This window comes from Puma concolor, chromosome C1 (assembly GCF_028749965.1).
Source record: "Puma concolor isolate L17-30 chromosome C1, mPumCon1.1.hap2, whole genome shotgun sequence".
Lineage (NCBI taxonomy): Eukaryota > Metazoa > Chordata > Mammalia > Carnivora > Felidae > Puma > Puma concolor.
The window spans coordinates 196,926,065-196,939,181 of NC_141674.1; the positions used below are offsets into that span (position 1 = coordinate 196,926,065).

Consider the following 13,117-nt stretch of genomic DNA (forward strand, 5'->3'; position numbering starts at 1 on the left):
AAAAAAAAAAAGTCTTGGCTTAGGACCAGTTCTTGTATGAAAATCAACGATTGCCCTTGTTTCAGACACTTTTTATAAATCTTACAAATCTTAAGAGAGATATAAATAGCCTACTTTGCTCTGGTTGCGTCTTAGTTAATATTACCGATTGTTTTAAAATGTAAAATACAAAACAATGCAATAGTAAGAATGTAATATACTACTTTATTAACTCAAAAAAGAACAATCTACATTTATGCAGAAAGGTTTATTGTGATGTCATTTTTACCACATGTGGTTGCATACCCATCCTTTCTTCTAAGCTGAAAATGGCAATTCTTCAGGTTTCTTTGGGAATCCAAAATCTCTTTAGAGGCAAACGAGGCGTCACATCTGACACCAGTAAAAGCCTTTGATCTCTGGCATTATTATAAAGTTATTGCTCTTTAGGGTGAGATTCCTAAGGTTATCCACTGTGGCTAGGTCATTCTATTCAGCTGCATAAGCAGTTCCTTTGATGGATGACTGGTTTTCTACAACACTAGCATTATCTCAGCAGGAGAAGGTAGTGTTTGATGTTTTGTAATTTGTATTACATGTCCATGGAACATCTCCGGACATTACCTCAGGAGGAGGGGTTAAGAGAAGGAGGAGCGGTGGCTGAAGATATTTAATGACAGAATGAATGGAAATTCAAGGATTGCCGTGCAGTCAGCCTTAAACACCAGACTGCACCCCCCATCTTTCTTTCGCATTAATTAAAAAAAATCTTCTAACAAAATTCTCATAAATATAGGTAATTTTATTTAATTTTAGTCACAAATCAACATCTTCAAAATGACGAGGATTTTGACAGCTTGCAAAGTGGTGAAGACCCTGAAGACTGGTTTTGGCTTTACCAATGCGCCTGCGCACCATCAATGGAAATTTTCAAGAGCTGGCATCAGGCTCCTTTCTGTCAAGGTAACAGTCCCCTACTTCTTATTTCTGATAAAATCGTAGGGGGTATAGTTTAGCATGAAGCAAAGGTGTCACTTAGGAAGCAAATACAGATTTGTGTGCCATTCTGAAGTGCTAATTTATTAGTACTGGCTTTAGTATTGAACCCACTGGTTTAGTAAATGTTCCTTTTCAACTGCTCTGAGTAAAATTATGGCAACTTGCACCCAGTGTAAAGAAAGGTCACAATCCCTGTGAATATGTAACATGTAAGCGTTCTGCTTAGAAAGCAATTATTTTTAAATTCTATCAGGGCTCTGCCTGTGCCCAGACACTACCACACACAATTTGCTTCAGGAGTGAGGTTGCTTATATGTTCATGAACCACATCACAGTAGGTAATGTGGTAAGCTCTTCTTTATTGGCCCACTGTAAAGTTTTCTCTTCTGAAATGTCATTTTTTAGGGAAAAAAATTGGAAGGATGATATCTACATAATTCTGATATTTGTTAATCACAATGTAGACATTGCCTTTTTTTCCTTTTCCTGCTTAGTCCTTCTTTTAGAAGTCCAAATTTATTGTTTTTTATTTTGCAGATTAAGGCATTGAAACAATTAGCAGCTGATAAATTTCTCTCTATGAATGTATCTATAACTGAAGAGCAGGTCCAGGAAGAGAACCTTAAGTGTTCTTCCCCACCCCCACCATTGGATCATGAAATTCCAGCAGGAACTTCCGTTCCTTCCTATAATTTTATGAAGGCATTTATTACCAGAGAAGTCTGAAATTACTCTATGGGAACTTTGCCAATGAAAATCACTTTTAGTAAATATAAAGTTTAAGGGATCACAGTAGCTTTAAATAGATTGTTTTTTGAGTAGTAAGAGCTATAAAAAGTGAGGTAGAAAACAAAATACAAAACAACCTCTATCTGTTGAGGTAAAAATAGGCTCTAATAGTTTTGAGTGTTTTCTGCTACTACTTTGCACACTCACTGGGTTGCCTAAGAATCCTTCAAAAGCTTCCACAGCTTCTACTGCTTAGATTACTCCAGTCAGGTTTGAATAGGATTTTAGCCCTGAGTGACATCTGTAGGGCCAGGCGGTGCCTGTAGATGCTTGTAGCCTCTGGTGACAGGGTGGGGAAAGAAAGGAGTAAAAGGAAAGGGAGAAGGAGACAGAGACAGAGGTGAGGAGTGAGGAGTGAGGAGGGGGAGGGAGAGAGAAAGAAAGGAGAAAGTGAGAGGGAGGGAAGGAGAGAGAGAGAGAGAGAGAGAGAGAGACAGAGAGAACACAAGATCTCAGGAGAAAGTACCAGAAACTACCATTTTAAATTAAGAAACCCAGAAACAACCATTTTCTTAGATTTGGCTTAATTGCAACAAGAGAGCCAAAAAGGAGATATGTTCTAAACCATCATCAAAGATGCAGTCACTAGATATAAACTCTGAGAGCAAATATTGGTTTTAGCTCAGTGTTAGTAATATCTCAAGGTTACTCATATATTACTGCAGAGAGAACAGATAGTAATGAAAATAATACCATTTACAGTTAGATGTGTCTTCTAAGACTACAAAATTGTGTCCCTTGGAATATCTTTTTCTTCTTACAAAAACAGGTGGGCAAGGATAGGCGTATCTCCGTCAGACACAAGAAACAGAGAAATTGAGCGACTACTTAAAATAGCATAGATATGATTGAGATTAGAAGCCAGTTCTCCGTGATCTTAATAAGTGCTCTATATGCCCACAACTACAGCCACAACAAAATGATTTAATTATGTGGATAGACTACAGTGAAAGTAGTTCTTCTAGCTCACGGTGGCAGATCTGTTTTAAAGGTCTGCCAAAGTTCACAGCTAAGAATGACAAATTTGTGGGAGGAATAAGCCATCATTTCATGATGTGAAAGTCATTACTCACACTCAATCATTACTGGCCAGAGTTTTGGAGGAAAGCCAGGCATGAGAAATAGAAGTTCTTGAACTTCACGATAGTAAATTAAAATTCTGTACAGCAGTCCAAGGGGGCTTGTGTTTTATTCACTTATTTTGAAACACTCCTCTACCTATCTTTCTTCCTGCCTTCACTTTTAAAACTCTGCTCTCTTAAAAAGTTATATCCAGGGGTGCTTGCGTGGCTTAGTCAGTTGAGCGTCCAACTGACTAAAGTTATTAGTTTCGCAGTTCTAAGTTCGAGCCCCCCATTGGGCTCTGTGCTGACAGCATGGAGCCTGCTTGGAATCCTTGCTCTCCCTCTCTGTCTGCCCCTCCCCCTCTCATGCTCTTTCTGTCTCTGTCAAAAATAAATAAGTGTTAAAAAAACGTTGTATCCAAATTTACTCTTTTTTAGATGGACATCATATTTAAAATTTTCTGCTAACATTTATTCATTTTTGAAAGGCAGAGAGAGAGCGCGAATGGGGGAGGGGCAGACAGAGAGAGAGACACAGAAACAGAAGCAGGTTCCAGGCTCGGAGCTGTCAGCACAGAGCCCGATGGGGGGCTCGAACTCACGGACAGCAAGATCATAACCTGAGCTGAAGTGGGCCACTTAACCGACTGAGCCACCCAGGCGCCCCAAATGGACATCATATTTTAAAGATAGCAAAACTAGGGGCGCCTGAGTGGCTCAGTCGGTTAAGCGGCCACTCTTTGCTCAGGTCATTATCTCACGGTTCGTGGATTTGAGCCCCGCTTGGGGCTCTGTGCTGAGAGCTCAGAGCCTGAAGCCTGCTTCAGATTCTGTGTCTCCCTCTCTCTCTGCCCCTCCTCCATTCATGCTCTGTCTCTCTGTCTCTCTTTCAAAGGTGAATAAATGTTAAAAAAAAAAAAAAAAAGATAGCAAAATTTACTAAGATGTAGTTACATAAGGGTCAGTAAAGGGCAGTGAGAATAGTTACTAAAGGTTGGTGGCAATATAGCTAGTTATAGCTAGTAAATGGATTTTAGAGGACACCCTGTGGTCAGATCTATAAACATTGCCCTGTAAATTGGTTGCCTTCTCAATGTCTGAGGAGGTCACTTTTCTTCTCCCGTTGGTGACAGAGTGGGTTTGACGACAGCAGTGACGCACTTGTACTTTTATGTGGTCCTTCCTTGCATATTTGTTTTGTGGCCAATATTTACAAAGTGTACCTTGCCAATAGACATAGCTGTATTTCACTTACAGGGAAGAGGAAAGAATTTCAAGGTGCTGTACATTCAAAGGAATTAGATATCAAGGATATACAATATAGAATGTGTGCTCCTTATTTGCATTCAGCCTGTTGTAATTGTGTTATGGAAAACACACTGGATGGGGAATACAAAGGTCTGGATTCTAGCCCCTCTTGTCCATTTATCAATGTTCTGAACTTGGTTAATTCACTTATCCTCTTTGAACCCAAATTTTGTTATCTGTAGTGTAGAAACACTTCTTGACTTACTCAAAAGATCGTGGGACCATCACACATGATCAGTGATTAAAAATCTATAAAATACTGGAAAAGCAAACCCTGGATGCTTAAAAAAATTTCTGTCCTCTATATTTTAGTAGAGAGATTTAGACAGATTAGAGTTGCTTCATGTTTTTCATGGACTACAAATTATTGCAATGACAAGATGTCTGATGAAAATACTCAAATATTTATAATGATGATTTTTTCACCTTTGCCTTAATATTAAATATATCTCTATGAAGATATTGCTTATAGCTAATTAGACCAAGAACTATGAAGCAAATAATCTTTTTTCACTATTTTGAATCCAATTCCAAAAGTCAGGATGTACATTCTAATATCCTATTTAAAGCTTCTATCCTGGGAATATATATATGAAGACTAATAAGTGGAAATAAATGGATGGTAAGTGGATAGTCTCTGATTTCAAGAAACTTATAAATTAAAGAATTCTGAATTCACAAGTCTTGGAATGTTACCAAGACTAAATAGTTTTATTTTTACTTGCAAATGAATTTGGAAATCAAATGTATTAAATTGAAAAGGTTAAGTTCCCTATGAATAGAAAAGTGTTTAATAGGTATCGCTTCTAACATTAATCCACTTGTTTTTAAAAATGGTGACCTGTGTTACAATTAAGCCAGGAACCTAACAGTCCAAGTGTCCTTCTCTCTGGTACTTCAGATACAATTGAGCCGTAGGAGTCATTATTCCCTTTCAATGGTTTTCATTTTGTAAGATTTTATATTCTGATTCCAACATAAAACTACCTATTTAGCTCAATCTTGAGGAGCTATTGTCATTTGATTAGAAATTGTCAACTACAAAAAGTCCCACAATTAGAATAATTTAGCTATATTGTAGTAGCTTTAAAGACATTCCCAGGAAGTCGGGTTCGTAATTATATTGGAACCTCTTTGTACATATTAGAGATGGGGGTAGGGATAGGGTTATCATACACTGTCAAGAATAACTATTGTATTAGACTTTTACTACATACAGATATGTGTTAGGGCTGGATTTCATCCCTGCTGATGCAAATTTTTGAAATAATAGAGTTTCTTTTTGTAAATTTTTTTTACTTAAAAAAATTCTTTTTTTAATGTTTATTTTTGAGAGAGAGACAGACCGTGAATGGGAGAGGAGCAGAGAGAATGGGAGACACAGAATCTGAAGCAGGCTCCAGGCTCTGTGCTGAGGCTCTGAGCTGTCAGCATAGAGCCCGACGCAGGGCTCGAACCCACAAACCGTGAGATTAGGACCTGAGCCTACGTCGGATGCTTAACCTACTGAGCCACACAGGTTCCCCAAAATAATAGAGTATGTTTCAATCCCAGATGAATAGTTGAAGAATTAGTCTGGGTGATAAACAACTTTATATATTTTAGGTGGACAATATTTCTTTAATTAGGAGATAACTTCCCTTTTAAACATTTTTGTTTATGTACTCTATTTTTTATATCCCCCCCCGCCTTCTAAAGTATAGATTCATTTGTTGGTCATCAATAGTGCCTTGTCATTTTGAGCTTCTTGCCATAAAACTGTTGAAAAAGCTGTACCAAACCGGGCTTAGATAAGGATAAGGCAAGTGAGATACCAAAGGTGCCCCATGGAAGGAGGCCATCACTAGCAGGGCCATGGTGTGACTCCTTCCATGTTACCTGATAGGCACCTCATTTCCTTTATCTGCATCCCAACCCTGGGTAGGAAGCTAAGAAATCTGGTGGGGGAAATGTCTGTAGAAATAGCACTAGTCTTGGCTTCCTGCTTCCTTTTCTGGCTGATGGAGACTTGAGTTTCCGCCTGACCATGCTTAACAGAATTAGTTGTGGCGTAGAAGTGAATGTAGGTTCTATTATTGTGGAAATAGAGAACATTCCTTTGCCCTCCCATCTTCATTAAACCTTCTTCACATTTCTGACTTGTACCAAAAGCTGGGGGTTTAATAGAGAGTTTTCAATATCTCTTAAGCAATGGTCATGCCAGACCCCACTTCAAGGCTTCAGGAGTTTGCTACGTAAGACTGAATGTCCTTGATGTGACTAGTATTTTCTAGGGTATTTATAGTGACCAAGGATTGGAAGAAAGCTACAAAAGCCAGCATCAAACTCGGTTTTGGGCTCCTCAAAACTCCTGGTTTACACTTGATTTTTTTCATTTGGTCTAAATGAATTCAACTCATAAAAATATTTTTTAAGGCCCCTCTGTTCTTTTTCTTTTTTTGTGAACTTACTAAATGCAACGTATCAATGTTCTATATCTCACAGGGAGATTCTTGGCTAACGTAAAGTTCTAACTTCAATCAATAGGTGGATGTATCACTAAGAATTTTACTGAATAAGTTTTATCTATGATTTAGAACTAAATGTAAAAGCATATTAATGTATTACCATAAAGTAAAAATTAGCTTACAATATTGGAAACCCCTTCTGGATTCAGAACAATTTTACCACATAAAAGATGCTCATTAAGGTGCTTGTTAATAAACCTACATTTTATGAACATATGTTGTAATGGAATTTTTCTAAATTCTATATTTTTATTTAAAATGAGAAACATAACTAGAATAAAAATTACTTTTGAATCTGACTCATTTGTTTACAAATGTCCAGAACAGAGAAGTGTTCAAGTAAATTAACCTTGTGATTCCCCCCCCACCAACATTGGCTTATGTTTAACCAAAGGCAGATAACCTAATATTAACTTAGGATGTTGTAATTGATTGATTACCACTGTTACAGTACTTTTAATTGTTGAAGTGGTAGGCATAACTGCAGAGAAGTCTCATTAACTATTCCACACATAGAAATTGTGCCTTCATTCTGAATTTTAAGTATCTACATTTTGATAGTACAACTCTAAGAATGAAAAATAAGATTTAAATTACCAATAAAGAACACTTTAAGATTTTGATTCTTACCGTATTATCTATGCAATAATACATTGAAATAAATTCTAGTTTTAAACTTCTTTCTTTCCCAAGCTTGGTTCAGGTGTATTTTATTTCTTGAGAGGATGAGTATCGATGTAAAATAATAGCTAAGAAACATCAGGTGAGCCAGAAATCAAATGTGTTATATGGCTCTAGGCTTTGGTAAAAATGGAAATAAACACATGGGGCTCCTACTTTTTTTGATACACAAATAATTTACATAGACAAATGATTTAAAACAATACAGTCAGATTCCCAGAGTAAATCATTTTCATTTCTATTACTAGCTTAAGGGGATTATTGCAGCTATAATGTTATATATTCAAATTTTTTATGGGAGTTGTTGCTAAATTAGCTTGAGGCTTTGTGTCCAGAATATTTTACTGGTAAGTTCTCACACCCAGGGGAAGAAACAATGTAATTATTCCCATTTCAAGGATGTGTAGCTGGAGTTAACACAAGGACACAAGGATGCCTGTTTTGTACATCAAGTGAAATATACCTGTAGCAAATCTGGTTAGAATTTTAATTAGGCCCAAACACCATGTGGATTTTTTTTTAATTTGGCGTTTTGTTTATTCTACTTATATACTTGAAGCCATAGTTAGTTGTTTAACCTGGCTTTGGAATACTCTAAATCATATCTCCTGCTGTAATGTTATGGCTTACTCAAGAGCCTATTTATATATGTACTTTGTCTTGACATAAAATGAAATATATATATTTTTCTCTCCTTTGTTCTCCTTTTTTTGGTTGCATTTTGAGAACAGATTGTTTAAGTGAAGAATTAGTAAGGATTTTTGCTTTATGTAGCCATTAATAATTCTACAAATAATTCTACAAATAGGGCAATGCCATTTATAGTTGACATATTCCTTCCACTTCGACCAAAGTATTGTCATGTATTATAACAAAACATGCTGTTTTTCAGTTTTCAATTTGTTTTTCTCATATAGTCTTGTAAGCTTCACGTATGCAGAAATCTAATGTGATAGGTGTTTACCATTAGCAATTTTAGACTTCAAGAAACATCTCATTTTGACTGGTTTCCACTGTCTCAAACTAATAGATCCAAAGAAAAATGCCTCAAAGTAAAGGACCAATATCTTCAAAAGTAGCCCAGAATGATGTTAGGATGTGGAATGATTAAGGAACAATGACTGGATGACTTTTAATAACATGATACTGAATACAAAGGAAAAGCCTAAAACAACAATGAACACTGGACTCTTTTAAAACTTTTATAGGTTAAATTATAAATTATGCCTGAATTTTGACTGTTACTTCCTATGCCTCAGCCCTCTAAATCAGTTGAGCATAGCACCAGGGACACATTTTGAAACCTTTTTGAAGGAGAATTTAGCTGTGTGACTCGAATTAACAGTTGTTGCATTGTTCTTATCTCGGAAAATGCTTTGAATCATCAACCCTTTTAAACCTCATTTCAAATGAAGAGTATTAGGGTATAAAATTTTGGTCATCTTACCAGGAAATCAAAATAGACTCCTAAATGTAGATTTACAATGAATTTTGATTTTAAGGAAAAAATCAAAAGCCCTAAAGAGATGAAATGTTCAGAGGAAATGTCACATGTGCTTACAGAATCACAGTTTTGAGATCATTAAAAAAACAAAAACCAAACATCTTATGATATGATAAAGCAACAATATCAGCTTCCTTGGAAGAAAAACCAACAAACAGAGAATTTGTTGCAATTTCTACTTCTATGCAAGTTCCCTCACAAAAATGTATTTTCATCAGAAATTACCTACAATTTGTGAAAGAATCCTCAGGTTTTATAAATATTAGAAAGCATGACACCCAGAGTTTGTGCAGTTTATTAAAAGTTCCATTTAAAAAGTAATATAAGAGTAAGTATCATGTAGAAATTTATGTAATTCAGGGGCACCTGCGAGGCTCAGTCGGTTAAGCGTCCAGCTTTTGATTTCGGCTTAGGTCATGATCTCACTGTTTCATGGAATTGAGCCCCGTGTAGGACTTTGTGCTGACAGTGTGGAGCCTGCTTGGGATTCTCTCTCTCCCTCTTTCTCTGCCCCTCCCCTACTCTCACTGGCTTTCTCTCTTTCTCTCAAAATCAATAATCAACTTAAAAAAAGAGAGATTTATGTAATTTAAAGAAAAATACAATTGTAAAATAAAAGATTAAAAATGGGGTAATTACATGTACACAGGAAAATTCCACTTTAGCATATTGAGATATTATGTGTGGGAAAGTCTACACTCTTACGGATGTTCCTCCTATACATTTGCAGACAAAAGTAATTAGTATTAATTGGACTTGGGGACTACTAATTTCAGTCTTTATCCTTCAAAATCATATAAAGTCACAAAGACACATAATTTTGACTACTTATTTTATAATCTATCTGGCACCAGACCACAATATTTGTATGCTCCACACTAAAAGAAATCAAACTATGAGTATGAACTAATTTTAATGCATATTTCTTGCTATCCACATTGGCTACAAACCCTTTGGTGAGGTGGGGCTTATTTGTGTGTTTTGTAAACATAATTACATGGATAGGAGAAAAATATAATTTTGAAGAGGTGGAGATAATGTTATTAATTGCAGACACAATTGGTTCAAGGTTAATCAAGAGATCTTTAGAAGGTTGAGGGAAGTGTATGTGTATATGTATGTGTGTATGAATTTTATTTTAGGCAGCTGCATGTTGAACTTGTGCTTAGTGGCACCCCAAAAGTGAATGTCCAGCCCTGGACATTGAGCAACTTAGGGGTACCATTAGCCATGGCCTAAGAAACTTGACTGAACTTTAAGTGTCTTTCAAGTGTCAAATTCACTTGAAATCTAGGCTAATTCTTACATTTTAGGGATACATGCAGAAAGGAAACCATTCAGGTGTCTTGCAATGTTTCATATTTATCAAGTAGTTTCTGGGTTAGAACCCAGAAAAAGTAGATCTTTATTTCTTGAGACTCCCCAAAGCCTTTGGATTCTTATCTAGACTCATTTGGCTTAAGTGTCTATAATGAGTTAGGTTCTCCAGAAGAAGACACTGAAATGGTATTTAGGGAGCCAGATATTTATTAGGGGAAAGAGTTGAGCAGAGAAGTAAACTGTGATACAGGTTTGACAAAGCCTAGGTCAACCTGACAGAAAGCACTTGCCCATCAGAGTTTCCTGTGTTGGGCCTTGGCCTTCAAATCCCCGCCTGGCTCAGTGACCAGTGTGGGCAGGGGGCTCTCCATGCAGGGCATGTTGCAAGGAAGCTCTCTGCAGTTCAGGGAGACCCTGAAGGATCTCACAGCTGATGATTGTCCAGTGACCTCACTCCTTGCAGCAGGGCAGCATGTCCTTCGTGAAGGGGGACTAAGGGATGCATCTCCATGTTTACAGCATGTATAGTCCTAACAGTCTTGAGAACTTGAGGACTCAAGGGCCTGGAATTCAGTGTAAAACGTTCTCAAAGTATTCTGGTTCTCCTGCGATTACAGCATATAGCTGATGTCTTGACCTTTCACTTTGACAGTTTACAGATTTACAGATTTTCAGATTTAATTCTTAGTTGACTTGGGTGTTTTGCGGTTCATCCAAGGCAGTTTTGAAACAAAGCTCTCATAAATAAATTCAAGTGAGTTCATAATTGAATTGTGTCTTTTCCCCATTTAAAAAAATTGGAAAGAAGAAGTAGAAGTAAGCTTAGAAAAAGAAAAAGGGGTAATACATAACTCAGTTTAAGCTGAAATTTCCTACTTGGCTTTAAGCAGAGGGATATGATAAAATGGTAGAAGGTTGTGGATTATAAAACACACTGATTACGTTCAGAAACCACTGTTTTTTCATTTACTAGTGGAATGATCTTGACCCCTCCAAGCCTCAGTTAGCTCTTCTATAAAATGGAGATCTTAACATTACCTACCTCATTGTTTTTTTTTTTTTTTTTTTTTGTGAGGATTAGATGAAAAAATACATTGATAACTTTAGAAACAGTGCCAAACACATCATGTTAACTATTATTAATGAGGCCTTCGGGAGGGGGTCAAGGTGGAGTTCTCAGTGATGTCAATGTGCTCCCAAATCCTATTTTTCCAACATAGCTTCATAATTCTATTTGAAATAAGATGTCTTTCTCAGAACAGTAGACATTTATCATTCAAGTCTATATATGCAATTTTTTGGTGCAATTGCATATAGACTTTAATAAGCATAAATGACTATATATGCCATCAGTTTATGCCTTAACAGGGTTTCATTAAAGCAAGGCCAAAAGATAGAAACAGGATCATGACAGGTTGACCTACTTCTATACGGCATGCTTGAGGCATGTTAATGCTTTATTTTTTCAAATTTAAGGATTATTCCAGAATTATAATAGAAAGAAAACAAAATGGGAGGTACTTTAACACATGGACTCAAAGTAGAGAAAAATTGAAGTATATGTGTCATCTTTAGTTATTATTCTCAAAATTAGTTAACATTGTTATTGAGCGCCAAGTATGTACTAGCACTAAATGTAACGTCTGCAACAATATCAATAAAGATATGGCAGCCTTAGTGTTTTTCAGAGGTGGATAAAAACAGACTGATTATTAGTTGTAAACTATTTGGGGATTTGGTATAGGAATGCAATATTTTGAAACTGCATTAGTGAATTAAATGAATTTGCTAATGACATATAGTAAAATTTGACAAGTATTTTAAGTGACAAGTAAAGGGAAAAAGGAGAACAATTGGATTGTGTATGCTGCATGTACTTTAGTCCTTGTCTCCAGTAATGGAGGAGTAGATTTATTTCAACGTAAGATTGATATTAATAATAGAAGCAACCCATTAGGAAGCCCAAAGAATGAAGATTAGAAAGCATCTTCTAGAATCTTCTGAAGACATTAGCTGTATGACACACCTAGTTGGTATTGAAACCTAAGGATGCTTATGAGGCAAGTGTTGCTCTTGAGTCCCAACTCATTCTTTATTTTCATCTTCCACCCTTTAGCACGAACTATCCCTATGGGGGACATCTGTCTTTATTCCAAGTAAAAAAAGAAAAAAAAAAAAGCAGACAAGACACAGTAGCCAGTGGGCCTCAAAGAATTGTTTTGAAAACTCATGATACCAGCATGAGAACAACATCCTAACATCACACAATGGCCCATATTTCTGTGCATTCCCCAAGTATGTAGAGACTACCTTATTGTGTGAACAATGGTGAGCTATTTCTGTGAGGATACAAAATTGAATTAGGCATCAGGTTTTTCCATCCAAGAAGTCATGATCTGGCAGGGTAGAAGAGTAACTTAAGCAATTAAAACAAAAGGTAACACCCAAACAGTACACATGCATGCAGTGAGAGCACAGGTAAATCAGTGGTTAATTCTGACTTGGATCTTTGAGGGCATTATCATGAGCAAGACTAGGAAGGATAAGCAGGGTGTAAGCAGACAGGGAGGGAGACATTTGTGCATAAAGGTCTAGAGAGTTGGGGAGTCTAAGGGATTACATATAGAGAACAGGCCAGGTGAGGGGACTCGGAATGTTTATTGCGGAGTTTGAAGATTAGTGCTATGTAATAGATGTTTACGAAAGATAGCCTTAAGGGCACTGCACGAGACAGGTAGAAGTAGGCAGAGTTTGGAAGCAGGGGGAACAATTGGGAGGTAATAGAAAATGATGACAGGGATTTTCTCTTGGGTGGTGACAAAATATGATGTAATATGGAATTAATTATAGAGGCAAATAGATGGCTACCTCTGAGCTATTAATAGTCATTTTGAATTATCACATACTATGTGATGTGGTGGAAGTATTTTATTTTATTTTATTTTATTATTTTTTTGTAGTTAGAG

The 13,117-nt window shown here is 36.5% G+C and overlaps 1 protein-coding gene across 1 annotated transcript in view; it reads left to right on the top strand.

Moving 5' to 3' along the window:
* The first annotated feature begins 666 nt into the window (after positions 1-666).
* Positions 667-13,117, top strand: part of CPS1 (carbamoyl-phosphate synthase 1) — a 128,545-nt gene continuing 116,094 nt past the window's right edge. The window contains exon 1 of the mRNA XM_086719534.1: positions 667-942. Coding sequence (XP_086575660.1) covers positions 817-942 — 126 coding nt within the window. The 5' untranslated portion in view covers positions 667-816. The remainder of the gene's footprint in view (positions 943-13,117) is intronic.